The 20,532-nt window shown below is 48.6% G+C and overlaps 3 protein-coding genes across 16 annotated transcripts in view; 1 reads left to right on the top strand and 2 right to left on the bottom strand.

Moving 5' to 3' along the window:
* LOC147602709 (uncharacterized) overlaps positions 1-20,532 on the bottom strand; it is a 62,928-nt gene that overhangs the window by 12,786 nt on the left and 29,610 nt on the right. For 2 of the 12 annotated variants that reach the window (XM_086797630.1, XM_086797634.1), the window contains exon 2: positions 14,158-14,539. The exons of 6 other annotated variants lie outside the window; for them this stretch is intronic. The gene's annotated coding sequence lies outside the window, so the exon portion shown is untranslated. Of the gene's footprint in view, positions 1-13,857; positions 14,107-14,157; positions 14,540-15,431; positions 15,857-20,532 lie in introns of those variants that run through there. 4 more of the 12 variants (XM_086797631.1, XM_086797639.1, XM_086797629.1 and 1 more) reach the window with 4 other exon arrangements.
* Positions 11,718-12,824, top strand: LOC147602712 (uncharacterized). Its single transcript, XM_086797597.1, has 2 exons — positions 11,718-12,063; positions 12,220-12,824. Exons 1-2 carry the CDS (start codon positions 11,718-11,720, stop codon positions 12,822-12,824), a joined length of 951 nt encoding a protein of 316 aa, XP_086653723.1.
* Positions 15,095-16,872, bottom strand: LOC147602711 (uncharacterized). Of its 3 annotated transcripts, none has more exons than XM_086797642.1 (3): positions 16,195-16,872; positions 15,849-16,114; positions 15,095-15,567 (listed from the first exon to the last, which is right to left on the bottom strand). In XM_086797642.1, exons 1-3 carry the CDS (start codon positions 16,505-16,507, stop codon positions 15,535-15,537), a joined length of 612 nt encoding a protein of 203 aa, XP_086653768.1. In that variant the 5' UTR covers positions 16,508-16,872; the 3' UTR covers positions 15,095-15,534. The 3 variants fall into 3 exon arrangements, with proteins under 3 accessions (XP_086653768.1, XP_086653769.1, XP_086653767.1); XM_086797643.1 differs by having other exon boundaries at positions 15,095-15,384; XM_086797641.1 differs by having other exon boundaries at positions 15,095-16,114.

The following is a 20,532-nucleotide window of genomic DNA, read 5'->3' as shown; positions in this document are numbered from 1 at the left end:
CATCCACAACTTCAGCATCCATAGAGTCAGTAAACATGAACGCCTGCAAGCCCTTTAAAAGCAACTCAAGAAGAGCCACATGCTGTTTTTGTATAGAGACATTAGCAAGACCATAATGCCGCACCAATTTCCGAGTGTTGATAAGGAACACTTGCCAAGCATGATAATCAGTCATGGACACTCTCATGGAGAGATGTCATATCAACTGACGCATATAAACATCAAAAACTTCATGCTCCAAAAAAGTGTGATTTAAGCACAAAGGCAAGCGTCCCAACAAGCCTTTATATGCATCCACAGGATGATAGACCATTTCAAACACAAGCGGCCAATGATGCGACAAAACCTGTTGCTGATCAACCATCATAGTAAGAACCTCTGGCAAAAAGAGATCTTGATGTAAAATATACATCCTATCCAATCTAGCATAAGTGCCCCGAAACTGTTGTGAGGCATAAGTGTAACCCCTTTCATTTGGATGCAACCAAGACCACATGTCTTGTTTTAGCGACCTTGCTGCAAAAGCTTCCCACGCCATTCTCTCCGGGCCATCCATTACAGAATGAGGCGACGTGGCTTGCTCCCCGGAGACACACACATTAAAGTCTCCCATCACAAAGCCAGGATGAGAGATTGAAAGAGCACACAAGTCATTCCACAGCAAACGGCGTGCACGAGCAGTATTTGGAGCATACACCCCTAATAACCATAAAGGCGTATCATCCCAAACAATCTGTATCACTAGAAATCTTCCATGAACATCTTGAATCACAAGAGAAGGCTGAAACTGCGAACGAACAGCAAACATAACCATAAAGGCGTATCATCCCAAACAATCTGTATCACTAGAAATCTTCCATGAACATCTTGAATCACAAGAGAAGGCTGAAACTACGAACGAACAGCAAACATAACACCAGACTGCGAAGCAGGATGTCCGCTGTAGAAAACATGAAACCCCTTATATACATAGGCTTTGCCAGCCAACTTATGCTACTTATGTTCAACTGCACACAAAACATCCCAACCATGATAAAAAGTTGTACGCCAAAGCCTGAACTGCTTTTGGCGCGAAGAAATACCCTTTACATTCCATTGTACAATTTTCATAATCCTTCCCAGAAAAGGAATCAACAAGGCCCAAGACAATCTGCCAAATCACGAACCTTTTGAAGCATTGCATTTTTAGACATGGTATTTGTGATCTCAGACTGCCCTTGGAGTTCCCGAGCACGTGCCAAAGAGTAATGACCATCCCATGGCGAGATGACCTCACCCTTCGAACCAAACATAAGAGGCAATTGTTGTTGTGCTTCTTTGTTAGGCGACTTCTAATAGGATAGCGTTCTACTCTATCCACCCCAAGAGCCCCTAAACCCTGAGCAAGTTGGCCTCCCGGCCTCTCAATCCTGGTCTGTTGCTGGGCACCTGAACCCAAAGGGCGACGAGCATATGTATGTAAGGGCCCCTGATGAGTACACAAAGGCCCCCGCCAAACAGCATCTAAGAAAATCCTGTCTTTTTACCACGTACTTCCACCCATGGCTGCTCAACCTCATTCTGAACATCCACATGTACATCCATGTGCTGGGCATCATGTAAAGGAGCATCATGCTCATCTTCGACGGGCAACTGCCCATCAACGATATCCTTGGTAGCAACAACTTGTTCTTTCTTAGGACATTCGGAGACAAAGTGGCCCATCTTACCACATTTGAAACAGTGGCCAGCAAATGTATCCCACCTCAATTCATACATTAAAGGTTGCAGCCCAGCCATATTGACACGCAAATGTGTCGGCCTAGGTCTCCATAACATGCATAGACGATTTCGGTTTCTAGATGCCATTCGAGGCACCACCAAGACATCACCGATACCTCGCATGAGATCCGGTAAAACACGCCAAAACATTGGTGGGAATTGTTTCACTTCAACCCAAACTGGGCAAGCCTGGCGCAACATATCTTGGTACTCTGCCATAGGCTTCCACGGAACCACATGAACCAACTACCCATCCAAAAAGAGTGGCATCTGCTCCAAGACAGCCCTACAGGCCTCCGAAGTGTGAAAAAGTATTTCATAAAAGCCTCTCGGACCATCATAAATCTCCTCAAGTGCCTCAGGCGACACCAAGCGGCCCAACCATGCTCTAAGACAAGGCAACAACGGAATACGCCCAGTAAAGAAGAAGATAGCAGCACGATCATGAAAATCTGCTAGCTGTTGTAGCAACAAAGGAGTCTCCATGCATACATCAGCCACACCATCATTATCTACTGTAGCCATTTGCACGCTATTTGCCTTCACATATTCTTGCAGAAGCTCACCAGTGATCTGCAGCAAACGTGCAAACTCCGGAGAAGGTACCTGAGAACTTTCCTCTGCATTCTCTCCAACATTCACCAGAGTGTAGCTTGCATCAACATCAAGCCTTTGACGTTTTTGTTGCTCCGAGGCATCTGAAGCATAACCCACATCCTTCTCGATCATCTCCTCAATAAGATCCATGTTAAGGCTATTGGCAGCCATGCCACCAACAGCAGCAGCCGGGTCATCCAAATCCATGTACAAAAGCAAAGAAAACCCTTTCTCTCAAACCCTAATTCAGCACCTGCAAACTCTTAAATAGTTGCTTGAACCATTGCTGCACCCTTGAGAAAACCTGCAAACCTGAATTTTTTTTTATTTTTTTTATTTTTTTTAATCTTCTTCCACTGCTGCCTGAGACCCTAGAGCCGGAAACCCTAGAAACGAAAAAGAGTGAAGAAGAAGGGCTAAGCGGAAAAAGCCAAGAAAAAGCCTCTCTCTCTCTCTCTCTCTCTCTCTCTCTCTCTCTCTCTCTCTCCCCCCCCCGCCTGCTGACCTCTGTCGCCTCCCTCTCCCGCTGACCTCTGTCGAACGTGTGTCACCTCCCTCCTGCCTGCTGACCTCTGTCGCCTCCCTCTCCTGCTTGCTGTTTCGAACGTGTGTCGCCTCCCTCCGTGTCGCCTCTCCCGCTTGCTGTTTCGAACGTGTGTGGAAGAGGGAAACCTCTTTTTGTTGTTGATGCTAATTGATCCCGAACAGGTCAGATATTTGGTTTTCATGCATACCCCTTGAGTTGACTACTGCATCACGCTGGAAGAGGGCAACCTCTTTTTACGCGCACTCAGAAGTGGAATCTCTTGCAATCCACATCCTGTGAAGCCAATGGGGTCTGCTGGTCAAGCTAACAAGGGCTCTCCACATCCTAAAGACTCGGGTGCAACGGAATCTTTGTTGCCTACAGGTGATATTTGGAGTTTCTTGAGCACACTATAGTCCATGATTGCAACTCAACAGCACGACATATTGTCCCTTACACACAAGTATCAAAGCCTGGAGCTCAAGAATGTACACCTTGAGCAGACAATTGCAACACAAGCTGAATGGGCTGAATTACAAGCATAAAAGATTACTTCTCTGGAGACTACGATTGCTTCTTTGCAAAGCAATACAACTGAACATGCACACAAAGAGGATGTCAAAACATGGGCAACTGCTGTAGCAGGTCTAAATCATGCCACTGAGGATGCCAAAAATGCAAGAAGTGGGAATGCCTTGGGCAAGAATGTGCACCAAGCACAACAAATTGACAATCGTGAATGCCAAGAACGTGCTAAAAGAGCTAAGAATCTCATGATAAGAGGACTCTCTGAGAAAGCTGACAAGACACCTCTTTCACTAGCCAAACAGGTTAGTGAATTCTTTATGGAACACTTTGCGATGCCAGATATTGCAGTGTTTGATGCTCACTGTATTGGGAAACACAAAGAGGACAGCCAGAAACGCAAAGAGGACAGTGAGAGCCCTCGCGGTCTTGTATGCACATTGATGGATGCCTGCAAACGAGAGATCATATTGGACAACAGTAGGATCTACCTCCATGGCACCCCTTTCTATGTTTTTGCAGATCGCACTCCACAACAACAAGAGGGACACAAGAAACAATACGAGGCCCGTAAGAAGAAGCAAGAGGATGACCAGGCTTCTGATAAATAGGGATGCGCTGCCATGGGACCCACATACCACTGAAAGTTATGTTTTGGAATTGCAGAGGGTTCCCATGGCACAAAGGCATTGGGCTGAATGCAATCATTCAGGATGCAGACGTGATTTTTTTAGCTGAAACTTGGGAAAGAGACACATGCCGCATTCAGGACATGCCCAGATATGTGATACACTCCGCTTTTCAGCCACACTCTAGTAAAAGAGGACAAGGGGGAGTTGCATGCTTTTATAAGGAGCACCTACAGAGCATCATTGAATTACACAAGGTTTTTTTTTTTCCCAAAAAAAGGTATGTCTGATTATATCATGACCTGTGCATCAGAGGGCTCCTCCCCTCCAAGAATGGCAGAGCACCGGGCTTTCCAGATCTGCCAACCCGTAATACTTTTCACGATCTCCCACTCTTCCTGACGCTCGAACTGCCCTGCATCCATGTCCACCAGTGCCAGTGGTACTGCGTTGACCTGTGCCCACGCGCCCTGCTCCAGATGGTAGATGTCCTGTGGGGCGGCCTCGAAGGCTAGGTGCCAGCCAGGGCTGGTGGTGAGCCAGCAGAATGAACCCCATGTGACGTAGCTGAGATCAGGCACCACCCTCGCTAGGATCCTGAGTGTTGTCTGCCATATCCTACCTGCCTGAGAGCACTCCCATAGCCAGTGCTTCGGGGTCTCAATCTGCTGATCAACACACCTCTGGCACTCACCGCTCTGTTGCATCTGCATGAGCCAACTCCCCACCGGTAGGCCCTTCTGGGCCAGAAGCCACACAAATAGGGTAATGCGGCATGGTCGCCAGCTGTTCCACAAGGCCTTCTAGAAGGCTCGAAGAAATATGCGGGAAATGCCCTAATGGTACTGTCTGGTCTGGGCGGGGGCACATGTGTCTACCCAGCGCTCTCCGCCCAATCCTTGTGTTGTAGGAGAAGAACGGGACGTCCTCATCTGCTACATCCAAGGGGGGCCATCTCCACTCTCCTGGGTCCCAGTCCAGCTCTGCCAAAGCCCTCCCTTCCCCCAGCCAAAGCCACCATGACTGCACATGGTCAGCCAGGTCCACTTGCCACTCCTTACCTCGCAGGCCAATGGTGCGAACCCGCTGCCATGGGAGGGGGGGGCGTCGGCTGCGCCGATCTCCTGAACCAGTCTCTCCCCTGTGCCAATCATGAAGAAAATGACTGAGAAGTCTCTGGTCTCCCCGCGATCCTGAGGGGGCCCCCGAGAGGGGAGAACTAACCTAACCATCGGCTGTCCCCAGGGGCAAACAACTGCGGTACCGGTGGAGCAAGCCACTCAGCAGGGATGGAAACCTTTATCTCTGTACGCAGGTGGACCAGCGCCCACGCTGAACCCACCGCTGCTGCGAGCATCTCAGTGTCTGCATGCCGAAAGGAGTCTCTCCAAGCCCTAACTGAACGAGCAGGAGCGTTATCCCATCGGGCCCAAGGGATATGCGTCCTCTCACCCAACTGTCTACTTGCTCTGTCAGTGACTGCCGGGTTCCAGATAATGGGTTGTCTGTCTCGCTCCTCCTGGCAACTCAGGAGGACTTGAATGAGACTGCTGCGAAGTCTGTACCATACATTGACAAGGCTCCGAAGGAAAGGGGGGCAAGGTCTGGTTCCCGGGGCAGTAGAGAAGATCCATCTCAGAGACTGTCGCCACTGCCCTCCCAAGCGCAGGCGGCAGAAACTGAGGCTATCCCGGATCAACAGCTTCCAGGTCTGCCCCCTAGAGTAAGGCCCCTGACCACCAGCTTGCCCAACAGGGCCTGACTCTGAAGCTCCATGTCAATGATACCGAGACCCCCTGCTGCTTGCGGTTGAATGATCGTCTGCCAAGCCACACAGACCCTAGTATCTCGTGAGCCATCTGAACCCGCCCACAAGAAGTTGCGGACTAATTTCCTGAGCTGGGTCACGCAGGCCCAAGAGAAGCACCAGCAAGAGGCCACATACCAAGTTGTGGCTAGGAGGACCTGGTTGACCACCAGGGCGCGCCCAGCAAGAGAAAGCCGAGCTCTGCTCCAGAAGGCTAGCTTCCTACGGATGGAGTCTAGCACCGGAACAAACTGCTGAGCGGGGGTAATATCCAATCCCACCTGGAATCCTAGGTATCGGAAGGTCTGCCCACGAGGGATCCAGCGAAAACCGAGGAAAATACCCCACTCCAATGACGCTTCGGTGTCGGTGAGAAAACCAACTGACTTGTGCCAGTTGATTTTCGCTCCTGCCGCTATACAAAAAGTCTCCAAGGCTAGGCGCACCCACTCTAGCGACTCGATGTCGTCCTGCACGTACAGCGTTGTGTCGTCCTGCATACTTCGAGTCTAGGAGCTCCGCCTTTGCCCTGATCGAAAGTCGGACCCCTCGCAAACCCGCACTGCGACCCTAGAGGAAGAGAGCCATGGCCTCTGCGAAGAACAAGAAGAGGAACGGAGCCAAAGGACACCCCTGCCGCACCAAATGCTCCAGGGAGAAGCGCTCCCCCATCCTGCCCCCAATAATGACCCTGATGGAGGCTGACCGGTAAAGCGTCGACACCCCTACAATCCACTGCTCCGGGAAACCCATCCTCTGCATGGTGCCCTCCAGGAAGGACCAGTCCACCATGACATACGCCTTCTCGAAGTTTAGGAGTAGTACTGCTAAGTGCTGCCACTGTGCTGAGCCCACTCCATCGCCTCTGAAAAGGTGAATACGTTGTCCACGATACTACGATCCTGTACAAAACCTGTCTGGGTGTCATGGATGATATCTGGAAGGATCGTGCGCACCCGGGAGCTGATCATCTTCGCCAGGGCTTTGTAGGTCGTGGGAAGCAGGGTGGTCGGGGGCCAGTGACAAACCTCCTGCCTGTCCCCTCCTTTCGGAAGGAGACTGATCAAACCTGATGAGAGGGAACCTGGCATGTGACGTGTGGTGAAGATGTGCTGGAAGGCCGCGAGGACGGTTTGACTACCTCCCAGAATGAGAGGAAGAAAGCGCGAGACAAGCCATCCTCGCCTGGGCATTTCTGCCCGTCCTGGTCTCTGAAAGCGTCTTGAAGCTCCTCCTCCGTGAAGGGAGACAGAAGCATGTCCCCCATGGCTCCAGTAACTGCTGAAGGGACGCACTCCCAAATCTGCTCCCTGCATCTGTGAGCTCTCGCCGAGAGGGGATCCTCCCGAAACAAGTCTCTGTAGAAGTCTGTCGCTGTGGCCATCACCTCCTCTGGTCCCGTGCAAACCTGGCCTGCTGAATCTCAAAGACATCTGACCTGCTCCCCTGCTGATCGTGGCCCATGTGACCTGAAGAATACGAGTCTGGGATGCGGCACATACGGGTGGACGTAGACTGAGGGAGAGGATCCAAGGAAAGAGTCACAGGAGAGTTATCTGAGAGGGTGGTGCCTACCACAATCCCTACATGCCCTCCACGAGAGGCTGCCCAGTCTCTGATGTAGATCTTGTCCAACGGCTCCAGTATCCGGCCTCCCTCCCTCCGGAAGCCCTAGGAAAAAGCCAAGCTACCAGGCATTTGGCTGAAAACCGGGTCGCGCCAGCTGTCTCTGCCTCCAGTGGCGAAGAGGAAGGCCTCCCATGCTGCCTGCTCCCCTCGCGCAATGCCCTCGAAGCCACGGTCCCTGCCCTGCTGGTCCTCCAACATTTCCAGATTGTTGAAGTCGCCTCCAACAATCCATGAGTCTACCTCTGGAAGAGAAATAGCCACAATCTGCCAGAAAGCCGCTCTCGCTCGCATCTCTGTCGGTGCGTAGATGTTGAGGATGCCAATCTTGGCTCCCCCAAAATCCATGCAAACCCACAACACCCTGCCGGGGACGAGTGAGCCATGGCTAGCCACACTGGCTACAAGAGAAGCTCCAATGGAGATACAAACCCCTCCGCTGCACCCATGGTCGCCTATAGAGGGATCCCAGTAAGTGTGTAACCTTCCTGGGAGCACCTTCCCACACCTGGCTGCCTGCTGCACGGAGATGTGCTCTTGGAGAAGACAAATATCGATACCGCCAACAAGTGCTGGCTGAAGTTCCTGACGCAGCACCATCTTCCGTGGTCCACGGGCCCCTGATGAGTGAAACCAGTTCACGTTCCACGAGATAAGGCGTAAGCTCATGATGAATGTGTCTGGCCTTCGAACAGTTGCCTGTTTGGAGTAAAAGAGGAAGCTGAAGAGTGGCTATGAGCGTACTCGCGGAAACGTTTAGCTGCGGGTTTCGAGGGCAAGCTAGTGTCATCCTCAAGTCCTCGTAGACGGATCAGGGGGGTCAAGGTCTAACTCACTGAATGAGCACTCTGTAACCATGCTGCCATCTCTACCTGCGGCCACCTGTAGAATGCTGCTATGTCCGCCGCCGTCCAAGCACGCACGTGAAGGAAGGTCCCAACGTGGTTGCGCGTGGACGAAAATATGAAGGTGGAAACGCCGAGAAGACTTCCGCCAACGAAGTCCCATCCCGCACTCTGCCCACTGGGCACTGAGAAGCTCCCTCCCTGATGGGCCAATCCACTCCTCCATGTGAGCCGAAGCCTGCCCCAATAACAACTCCACCATCTGGCCTGTCCACTCCTCCCCCTTGCTGTGAAGGACGAACAAGGCGGACGGGCCATCCGGGGAGCGAGAAGGGCCAGCCGCGAGTCTACAACTCTCTTGAGCACCAAAAGAGAGACTGACAACTTGGCGGGGAAGGTTCCCACCCCTGCTACATCAAGATAGTTTCACCGGCCACACCGAAAGAGCTCTAGGGGAAGGGGTCTCGCCTGCGCTCTGGCCTCACTGCGGTCACTCTGACTGTTGGACCCCCCTGACTGGGAGGCGTGAGCTAGCTGTTGGGGCGGGGATGACGACTCTAACTGCAGAACTGCCTGAGCCAGCTCTGAGGGCTGAATTTCCTTCTGAGCCGTCACCTTTGCCACTGGCTACGACAACGGCTCTCTACCCTTGCCTCACTGGGTAGTCACCGTGGTTCTGGGCTTCGCGGCTTGCTCTCTTTCGCTCTCCTTGTTACCTTTCATCCTCCTCTTTTTCTTGCCCACCACCTTCGTCCACCCATCCTCCCCCTGAGTAGACCTGGGTTGGGGGCCTGGCTAGGCTGGGGCCGGTGCTACCTCTTCCTTCCGTCCAAAACGAGGGCAGCCTCGAGCCTGATGCCCGAACTCATGGCACCTAAAGCACTGGTTGGGTTGGCCTTTCACGATCATCCTCTGAGAAACCACTCCTACATCTGTGACAATGTCCAACACTAGGGGAAGCCCCGAGGGGTCCTCCACCGCAACCTGAACCCTAGGAACACCTGCACTGACCACCGCGTCGGCAAACAAATCCGAGAGAATTGTGCCAAATAGAGCACCAAAGTCACCAACGCAAGGCCTCAGCTATGCCGCCAGACCTGGAAACAGGAGCGTGACAGGATGCTGAGGAATGCAATGTTGGGTGTCGAAATCCGATGCGCTGAAGCCACGAAACCAAGGAACCATGGAGATCATCGTCGCGCCCATCAAGATAGGAGAACGGGCCATCAGTTGGGTCTCCCCCATAGACTCAGAAAGCTTCAATAGGAAGATTCCTCGACCCAAGAGAGCGGCCTCCGTGGTGTGGCTGTCCTCGAGATACAGACTGGCTTGAAGCCAGTCTCTGAGTTCCGCCCCCGATGGAGAGTGGCCAACTATGCGCCCGTAGACCGCCATGCGCGAGTAGTCCGTCACTTTCTCTTTTACCAGAGCCAGCTTCTGCTCCGTGAGAAGGACCTGGTAGGCTGATGGAGTGGGGATGCCAGAAGGGGATCCCAGATCCGGACCAGAGGCCGCCATACCAAGAGGCTCCTAGAACGATGCCCGGGAAAAAGGAGAGAGAATCGAAAGGCGAGGGGGGGGGGGGGGGAACTGAAGTGCAGTGAAGAAACCGGAAGGGGGAAATGGGGGGGAGGGGGATTGAGGCCACGGGCTGGAATGTTGCGCAGCCAAGGGGGGAAACGAAGGGAGGGGAACAGAGCGGACTGAGGGCGAAGAGGAGAATGTGGGGGAAGGAGGGGAGGCGGGCGCACCAGCCTAGGGGCTGCGCAGGAGGGGAGAGGAGGCTGGGCAGCAGCAGGGCTGCGCAGGAGGCCAGCGAGGAGGTGGGGCAAGCAGCCGCTCACCGTCGGCCAGCTGCAGGAGGCAGCGAGGAGGGGAAGAAGACGGGGTGGAGGGGGAGATCGAGAGGGGGCTGCAGCCGTACAGCGCTGGTCAGCAGCAGGAGAGCAGCGAGGAGGGGAAGGAGACAGGAGGGGGGAGGAGATGGCGAGGAGAGGAAACAGCCGGCAAGGGGGGGAGGAGCCGTGCAGAGGGGAGAGGAAGGCAGCGAGGAGTTGAGTTACACAAGGTGGATGCACACAAATGCATTTTATGGAAAAAAATACAAAGGGATGGCCCCCCTACGTATATAGTGGGATGTTACATTCCGCACCATGACTCTCCTTTTTATGCAAGGTACGGAATAGACCCAGGCAGCCCATATATAGACCTCAATATTGATGCCGAAAACTTTATGCAAACAGGCCATGTCCTCATACTTGGTGATATGAATGCACAAGTGGGATCCCTCCAATTTCAGCCCGTCATGCATGATGATCTCAATAAAGATGAGGAAATTGACCTTGACCCAAGATGGCTCAGATGCTCCACAGATGACATGGTGAATACACATGGACGGGCCCTCAGATGTATGGTGAATGGCCTTCACATGCCCATCCTCAATGGGATGCAACTTTTTCCTGGCACGAGTGGGACAACCTGCTACTCGGCAGGAGGAGGATCTAGTGTTTTAGAGTATGCCCTAGCACACTTGGATACCTTATGCTTGATTCGCAGCCTCCGGTTGGGAGATAAAAACCCAGAATCAGATCACATACCCCTCTGGATTACACTCAATATATGGCACTCAGGTGAGGAGGAGAGACACGCCCCTGGAACCACAAGATTCCAGGTAGACTGATAAAAAAGATGCCTATGTTTAGCTTTTAGAAACCAGCTTGGCCGAGCATATGACTATCACATGGGACACTCTCAGAGATGCTATTTTAGGGGCAGCCACAACAGTTTTTAAGAAGCATGGATCGCGGCACCCTCATACCAGAGGGCTACCACATAAAAAATGGTTTGATGAGGAATGCAAACAAGCACAAAAGAAAGCCAAACAGTTACCTCATGGTCCATCACGCAGCGAGGCTGAGAAACAGTACTGTATGCTAACACAAAGGAAAAGAAGACAATACATTCAGGCCAGAGAGCTCATACAAGCTCAGGAATTTGTAAAACACCCCAAGAAAGCTTGGGAAGGGCTGCAACAAAGACGGAAACATGTCATAGGCGATTTTACGGACGATGATATGCTATCTTATGCCATTCAACTGTACACACATAAAGATGCATGCCCAATGCCTAATGAAGACATGGATGGACAGCCTACCACATTTTTCATTGTTGGGGATATTGACACAAGCCTGAAGAAAATGGCAAACGGAAACCTCTGACACTATCAACATGTGTGCTGAAATGCTCAAATGGACTGAAGAGAATGAGCGAATATGCCTATCCCAAATCCTTGATCATGCCCTCAGACATGGCTTCCCGTGTGAATGGCAAGAGAATTGGATTCAGCCACTCTATAAAGGCGGCTCCTCACAAACTACCACACCATCATGGTAGGCTCAACAATGGCCAAACTATTTGGCACTATCATGGAGATGAAATTGAGTACCTGGGCAGAGACAGCTGGGAAAAGAGCGATTGGACAAGCAGGCTTTCGCACAAACTATTGCACCATTGATCATTTGGTCACACTCCGAGTACTCATGGACGAGAGCCGCTTGAAAGGGGAGACTCTTTTCTATTGCTTTGTTGATTTCTGGAAGGCATTTGACACCATACCACGGGCTGGTCTATGGGAGCGTATGCGACACCTAGGAGTCCCACCTGAACTCCGAAAGGGAGTGTATCGGATTTACAAGAAAGTGATCTGTAGACTCAAAGGGAAGAATGGGCTGTCTCAACCTTTTCAGAGTAACATGGGAGTAAAACAAGGATGTCCCCTCTATCCCACACTCTTCGGGCTGTGCATTGATAAACTGGAGGAGATGATACAGGAATTGGCAGATGCATAAGGCTACTACGGGCCACAAATCGGGCTGTTTGCTGTCATACTTCTTTTATATGCAGATGACGTTGTATTTTTCACCTATGAGGCTGCTAGCATGCAAAAGTTTATGGGTGTTCTTCAAATTTTTTGTCTGGAAGGTGGAATGACAATGAATTTAGGGAAAACCAAGCTCATGACAGTCCGTATGCAGCAACCAAAAGAGCTCCCCACAATCTTCTATGACGGACAGCCCATAGAACAGGTCCATACATTCAAATATCTTGGAATTGACATACCAGTTGATCATCGATGGGGTAATTGCATCACACGGAGGCTGGATGCCAGATGGGGGAAATACTATCAATTTGAGAATATTTGCACACATAGCGAAACCAAAAATTGGCAGGTCAGATGCATGCTTTTTGATGCGTATGTCATACAAACAGTCCTCTATGGGGTTGAAGTTTGGGGGGGCAGCATTTCAGCCTCCACCTGGAACGACGTAGAAAAGATGCAAAAGGCTTTTATCCGGAGACGCCTGGGTGTCAAACCTACCACTCCGTACTCCATATTGTTAATGGAAACAGGTTGCCAACCTATTGAAATGCAGGCACTGCTCAAAGTATTCCGTTACCTCTATAAAGTATGGAAGATGCCTGATATCAGGCTACCCAAAAAGGCTTAGGAGGCCAGCTTGCGGTTACAAAAGAATCACAAGAGCAAGGTGTTATCTTCAGGATGGGCTCTAGACATTCGAGGCTAGTTTACACGGTGGAGTGTACATGCCTTCTTGGATAGGTCAATGGCGGACATTGACATGGATATTTTTCAGCAGACACTCCATAACAGATGGTGGTCGGCAGAAAAGAAATCCAAACTGGAGTACTATCAGGCACATATCAACCCAGACTGTTGGGAGGACTACACACAAAAGGAAGCTCCAGTACAGCCATACAATAGCAATGCAGTGTCGCTACACTACAGGAGGAACATAGCCCGTTTCCGCACCCGCTCACACTCTTTCAATATCGAGAGAGGAGCTTGACAGGGGTTTTCCGCAGCATGCGAGACTGTGCACACTATGTGACTCTCACAGCATTGAGACTGAAGAGCAGGTCGCCCTACGATGCCCGAGCTATGCACACATCCGAGCCGACTTCCAGTCCCTACTGAGAGACCACACTCATCTGCCCCAGGTTTTTACTTCCTCTACTCCAGCAGTCATCGGAGCCTTCATCACTCAACTCTTCCACCACCATGATGATATGACCCGGACAGCTACAGAGTGATTACATTTTTGTACTTCTTCGTACTTTTTGTACTTTGGTACCACCCCCTCTATCACATCTGGGGAGGGGAGATTATTGTATTTTGCATGGCAGGTCCCATGGGTTTTTGACTCTCCGTGGACGCTAATAAATTCTACTTCTACTTACTTCTCTCTCTCTCTCCCTCTCTCTCTCTCTCTCTCTCCAGACATTGTATCAGATCCACCATGATGTAACTTTTGGTCTCATAGGTCATTATGGCCTTTTGAAGACGTTAATATAACATTTCATTTCATTTCATTTCTCCCCCCCCCCCCCCCCCCCCCCCCCCCCCGTACCTCACTCCCCTCTACCTGCTATTCTATCCCCTCCTCCAAATCTGCCCGGTCCCCTTCTACTGCATAGTGGTCATGTGAGAAGAAGGAGCAAAAGTCTCTCCAAAGTCAATACCCTTCTCCTGAGCTGTCCTTTTGCGACAGGCCTCGCCTTGAAGCGGTCAACAGTGCCATCTGCATTCCAATTTTTTGAGCTTGTAAACCCACTTTGTGCCAATAGCCTTCTTGAGGCAATGCAAGTCAATCAAATACCACATGTCATTCTTCATAATCGAATCATACTCATCCTGCATGGCACACATCCAATTTTCATCCTCCACTGCTTCTTCAAAAGAGAGTGGCTCCTCCTCAGTGCATGTACTCCCTGCACAAGCAGAATCAATTAGTAACCCATATGCATGACAAGATTCCGTACGTGTCTTCTTGGTAGGCATGATATTGTCCATCCTACTATCACATAACGTATCCAACAGCCATCTAGGCACCCGTTTGGATGATTGAGTTGCTGCTGTTTCATCCTCAACTGCATCCTCAACACTTGCCTCATCCATATTCATGCCAATGGGCATATGCCTTGGCTGTATATCAGTCAAAAGTGGCTGATTTATGCCGCAATGGGTTGCGTAACAGCATTCTAAATTGCACTTGATGTTTTTCCTGAGATTGGACCCATATTGTGCGAGAGAAGCAGGTTGGCAAACACGTCCTGTGGGCCTCTCTCTCGCTGCTGTGCCATATTGGGAGGAAGACATATTTTATGACAACATAACATGTTTGAGAAGGATGAATAATTGTACCTGAGGAAAAACAGGCAGAAAGGTATCAAAAAGATTCATAGGTCAGACATATGGGAGAAATGCAAGTACTATGAAGGATACTGCATGTTATAATCACATTAAACAGAAAATATATAAATGCATTGTGTCTTCTGGGCAGCAAAGAGCTCACAATTACATGTGTGTGCAGGCAGCCAGTGTAGGAGACCATGTGGCAAGTAGCAGGGGACAGTATTGCCCTCTCACGACCGTGAACGGTGTTACAGCCAAGGACCAAACTGGTATGATTTGTATTGCAGTTCTGTTGGGTACCCGCTAATTTCTACCTTCTAGTTTCTACCCTCTAATTTCTACCTTCTCACTATCACAGAATTTTCCTTGATCACTCTTGGATGTTTACTGCCCCAAAGCAGTCCCATTGTCCAGACCAAGGTCACCAAACAAGAATCTAAGGCACAAATACTCCTGAGATGAAGAAACAAGCAACAAGAGGAGTGACCCGATGAGGGAGAGCAAGGACTGATTATGTTTAAGACAGAGACCATGAAGACAAGAAAATAGCCATGGGTTTGTCTCGGGATGTAATATTTTGTGGTTGTATTCATTAGTGTAGCTACATGCAAGGGCACTTCTGTCCATGACCTAGTTTGTATAGCCATACTTTGTTCCAAGCTAAGCTCCCTGGACAATGTTAATGATAATGTACCACCTCATTAACGTACCACCTCGTCAATTTTAAGGTTAGCCTACATAGGCTTTGAATCCACTTTTTTTCAAAAGATATGTGCTGATGTGGCAGCCTCTTTCCAGATTATGATTCACTCAAGTGGTATCAACACTCAAGAGTCCTCTCATGCATGCGAATCCTGCCATCATTCAACATGTTTGTGAGTTAAGTGAAATAGACTTTCACCTTCTAGCGAGGGTCCACGGCTTGTTCCACCAAGGCGCAAGTCCGTAGCCGTAAACAGCTCATCCAGCTTCCAACAAAAGGCATTTTCTCACTAGCACGTGCTTCAAGGCAGCTTCGGGAATAGTCCTCCCCACATCTGTTTAATAGCCCATAACCCCAGACCTATTAGTTCCATTCTCCTAGCTTTTAGCACCAGTGTTCTCTTGTTTGTTGACTGGCACACGTTTAAAGCTGTCGCTACACCTTTTGTTTAGTCCATAGGCATGACAAGTCCATACCGTAATTGCAGGCGGCTCGTCCTCAAAAATGGCTCAACAAAATGTCTCAAACTTTTCCATATGTTTCATTGCAACCTTTTCTTGCTGCTGATGAGCTAGACATTTAAAAGCCTATAATTGCAAGAGAAAAGAGCTTTACCTCAGACACCAACTGCACAGAACCGGAGATGACCAAATCGGCCTCTTCATCTCCAAAGTAGAACTCTGGAGCATGGGGTCGTTCAGACACCTTCACCATGAGAAACCACGAAAAGTTTTGCATCCTGGATAATCCCAAGTCTGAAAGAAGAGCCTTGTCTCTAATAATCCCAAATTTTGCACGCTCAGGAGTGAGAACATGGGCTCTGGCAATCTTTGTCAAATTTCGATAAAGTATTTGCAACCAAATCAGCTCAACTGTAGCCTCTACAACCAAACAGTCATGTATAGGCACTGATTTGCAATGGAAAGAGCAGCAAAAAAATCCACAGAAATTAGATATGTACCATCATCTCCACAAAGAGATAAAATTCCACATTCTTCCACCTTTAGAGCCCCTTCTTGTGCAACTTCACCCCGTCCCAGGTCGATTCCAGATGCAGCTCCGAGTTTCTTCACATCTCCTTGACTATCATCCTGACATAATGACCCAGACATAATGTCAACCTCATCTTCCACATTATCCCTTGGAGTCAACAAACAAGCTGCATCCTTACAAATTGTGTGCTCTTCAGGCACTTTCAGCTGCTTCTTCTGACCTAACCTTTGGGCCCAGGTACAAAAATCAAAGAGGATAACAGTCTTATCTGTGGATTCCATGAAATTTTCCAATTCTGAGAATGAATCTAAGCTTCTAAAAGGTAAATCTACAGAAGAGAGAGAGATCCCATGGCGAATACCCGCTAAAATGTTCTGCACCTTAACTTTCCCTTTATATCTGTAAGGAACTGCATGCCGGTAGAGTGTCAGTTTTAGAGATCTTCTTTTTCCAGAGAGAGTGAATCCTAGATCTTTATCTAGGTTAACATAAATAACCCGTAATTGTATCAAAGGATACAAATCATTATCCGCTTCTATAGACCTTCAGAGCTCACTCATGATGCTTCTTGATTCTCCACACCCTGAGAGCACAGCAAAAAGATAAAGGAAAGATTCAAGACTGCACCATCAACTCTCTCTCTCTCTCTCTCTCTCTCTCTCTCTCTCTCTCTCCACGAGATTCTTGCAGCCCAGCAGGCCAGCATGGCACCACTCTCTCTCTCTCTCTCTCTCTCTCTCTCTCTCTCCAAGAGATTCTCGCAGCCCACCAGGCCAGCATGGCACCAGATCCCAATACATGATCCTTGAGATGTACTCTGTATTTCCTTTTATAGCTCTTTAGTACTATAGTTTATATTTATAGTGCTTGGCAGGGGAGTTAGCATGCCCTCTGCCTTTTTGTTTCTGTTTTCTGCTTTCAGCCCTATGAGGCTTGTATGAGTCACTCCATTTCAGTGCACTTTGTCCCATATGCCATTATGTAACTTTTGGTCTCATAGGTCATTATGGCCTTTTGAAGACGTTAATCTAACATTTCATTTCTCTCTCTCTCTCTCTCTCTCTCTCTCTCTCTCTCTCTCTCCTTGAGCTAAGAATACAACCATCAAGTGTTGTGCACGTCTGTCTCTCTCCTTGAGCTTTGGCTCTGATATTTTGGCGATGTCTGGCAAAGGAACTACGAAAGAGCTGAGAGTCAAGCCGAGGAGCAAAGATCAAGTGCCAAGAAGCAGCCCACAAGAAGATCAAAGAAACAAAAGGCAAGACAAGGACATCAACAAAGAAAAAAAAAGAAAAATGCAGCCAGCACCAAGGAGTCCTTATCGAGAAAGAGAAGGCCTCCAGTAACTTACTTCTCTAGAGCAAAGCAGCAATCAACAAACCTTACCACCTTATCCAATGAATTGTAAAAAAGGGTCACCAAGTTCCTTTTATCAAACTTGATCACCTGAGAGTAGTGATTCAAGCACCCATGGGAGGTATTGATTTGTTGTAATACCACACTCTACCACCTTAGGTAGCAATGTATGCACTAAGGGGAGGTGATGGACCTTTGTTTTATAACTCACACCCTACCATCTTGCAGTAGCCTATACATCGTGGTACCAAGGGGTGGTGTTGAGACATATGCTGCCATGAGCACACTATTGAGGCAAGGTATGAGTATAGTACGAAGCAAGAGCATGATGCCACATGTCAGAGGCTTTATCCCACATAGTGTGCAAGCACATGGATTTAAGTGGCAGAAGCTGCCTCCCCATACCCCACAACATAATGGAGTAGCAGAAAGTAAAAATTGTGTCCTTTGCCAAATGGCAAGGAGTATGATCGAAGGGCTTAGGGAAGGGTCTGCCGAACACCTTTTGGGTTGAAGCATGTAACCTAACAGTGTACATCCTCAATTGAAGCTACACCAAAGCGGTGCAAGTAATGGATCCTCAACAAGGTGAAGCAGTTTTTACATGGTAAGAACCCTCTAGTCATCAAGAATGCAACATCCGACACTCGCCGTAGAAAGAGACTAAGGAGCAACGGAGGGCTCAAGCTCACATAGTCAACTTGCGTTCATGGATTCCTCACACAGCATGTCTCGAGACTTTTAGATGCAAGATTATACTTGCCAAGTGTGGAATCATTGAAACCCTTGAGATTGTTACAAATGTCGAGTTTAACTGAGCCATTTTGTTGTTCAAGCCTACTCAGAAGATTCATAGTTGTAGCTGTAGTGCACTTGATCTATGCAAGAATAACTTTCAATCGATTCACGTCGACTCATCCAATCCATTGTGATCGATCAAATCGACTTCCGGGGAGAGATTCCATGTCAATCTTTAGCTTTGGAGTAATCATTCTGTCCAAATCCATTAGGTTGTCGCTATGGAATTGTGATTTTGCAATTTCGTTGGCCATCCATTGATCCATGAATCTAGATAAGTAAGCATCTGGTTTGATCGATTCTGGACGATGATGAATTGTTCAATTTCAAGTTCAGAACTTGTAGCACCCTCCCTCCATCCACAAATCACGATACGAATCACCAACGAAGTGTTAGGTCTTGCCCATGCCTGAAATTATGCACAACACTATCGCTATTTAGAGGGGAAAAGTTAGTGCTTTTTGTAGAGAACTTGTAGCACGCTCCATCCACAAATCGCAATACGAATCACCAATGAAGTGTTTGGTCTTGCCATGCCACAACACTATCACTATTTAGGGAAAAAGTTAGTGCTTTTTGTAGAGGCTTTTCTTTAAAGCTCAACCTATACAATTGTGACACATGGTCTCACGGGAGCTCAAAAAACAAAACCTTTCCTCTAGGGTGCCTACCGTAAACATGCTTGTACACAAAACTCTACGTGTGCCATTCACTAAGTTGTTTAGTGACCTTGGCATGGTTAAGCGTTGCTTGGGAAGGGGCCTAAATATGACAAAGTGTTTGAGCGTGCCACACCACACAAATTTATAAGAGGTTGATTAGAGCTCTATCCCACGCTGTGATGAATGCAAGTCATAGCCTGCTAATCGATTTCATGTCCAATGTAAACTTGATAACCAATTCCATGCCTCACTGTGCCCAAGAATCGAGCTACTATGAAGGTTTTGAGCTGCAAAAATGCCTATGTGGAAGCACTTGCACGAAGTTTTTACTATTAGTTGCTCCATACTTAGATAGTCATACCCTTTTTGCCATGATTAGGGTAGTCGATCAATGACTAGGAGGACTGGCATAAATTAGAATCACGGTTGAGGTCCCATGCACGCTAGCAGGACTAATGGGAGTCATACCCTTTTTGCCATGATTAGGGTAGTCGATCAATGACTAGGAGGACTGGCGTAGATTAGAATCACAGTTGTGTCCCACGCATGCTAGCAAGACTAATGGGAGGCATACCCTTTTTGCCATGATTAGGATTTACAGAAGGGATGGTTAGATGCTCCCATAAGTTCCCTACCCTGTGTCAAGCTAGCGCATGAGGAGTGTTTTGCAGGGTACTCCATCAACTTTGTCGTTGTAGACCTTTTCTATTCCTCTGCTATCTCCAGTTGGAGTGAGATACCATACTCACATTGGGGCAGAGTATCCATACAAATTGGATGAGTGGGAGTACCTTGTAGCTGAGATTGAGTGTGACAACTTCAGCCCTCAAACGGGTGATATCTCATTGCAGGACCGTGAGCATCTTCTTACTCCAAGAGAGGGATTAGATCTCCCACAGTTATAGCGTCAACTTTTTCATTCACCTCAAGGGGGTTTTGCTCTCATGGGAGTGAGATTTGGTCTCCATAGATGATTGACATCGAGATTGCTAGAAAGACCATGTGTAGGACGCAGACCTTTGCAGTTCATAGTCTAGTTGGATCACACACACACATGCCTCAAGATAATGATGATTTGCAAAATGTGGTGGATAGGGAACAAAATAGAAAAACAACTCTCACAGAATAGTTCAGATGCAATCAGTTGGAGCATGATGCAAATGATTTACTATATGGCGATTTCCCATGAAAATGGGTTTGTAATAAAAGTAGTAAGAAGTGGAGTAGAAGAAAGTTTGGCAATTGCATTGGACGAATGTACAATATTTCTCCACTTGTTGGTGAACAATACTTTATGCATATGCTACTTAACATTTTCAAGGGTTGTTAGTCTTTCGATGAACTGTGCACTTTTGATGGACTGATATATCCTACCTTCAAGGCAACATGTGTAGCTAGAGGTTTGTTAGAAAACGATGAATGAGTGATTTATGTGTATGCAAGAGGATGCCTCTTATCAAAATAGTGCACAGTTGAGACACCTATTTGTT

This window comes from Cibotium barometz, chromosome 66, assembly GCF_041138505.1.
Source record: "Cibotium barometz isolate CiBa-2024 chromosome 66, ASM4113850v1, whole genome shotgun sequence".
Classification (NCBI taxonomy): domain Eukaryota; kingdom Viridiplantae; phylum Streptophyta; class Polypodiopsida; order Cyatheales; family Cibotiaceae; genus Cibotium; species Cibotium barometz.
This window is presented reverse-complemented; position numbering and strand designations above follow the sequence as displayed.

Coding starts and splice junctions, on each gene's coding strand:
- LOC147602711 (XM_086797641.1), bottom strand. CDS start 16,507: ATGGAATCCACAGATAAGACTGTTATCCTCTTTGATTTTTGTACCTGG. Junction 16,115..16,194: donor ATCTCTTTGTGGAGATGATG/GTACATATCTAA, acceptor GTTTGGTTGTAG/AGGCTACAGTTGAGCTGATT.
- LOC147602712 (XM_086797597.1), top strand. CDS start 11,718: ATGGCCAAACTATTTGGCACTATCATGGAGATGAAATTGAGTACCTGG. Junction 12,064..12,219: donor GCTGTCTCAACCTTTTCAGA/GTAACATGGGAG, acceptor TTTTATATGCAG/ATGACGTTGTATTTTTCACC.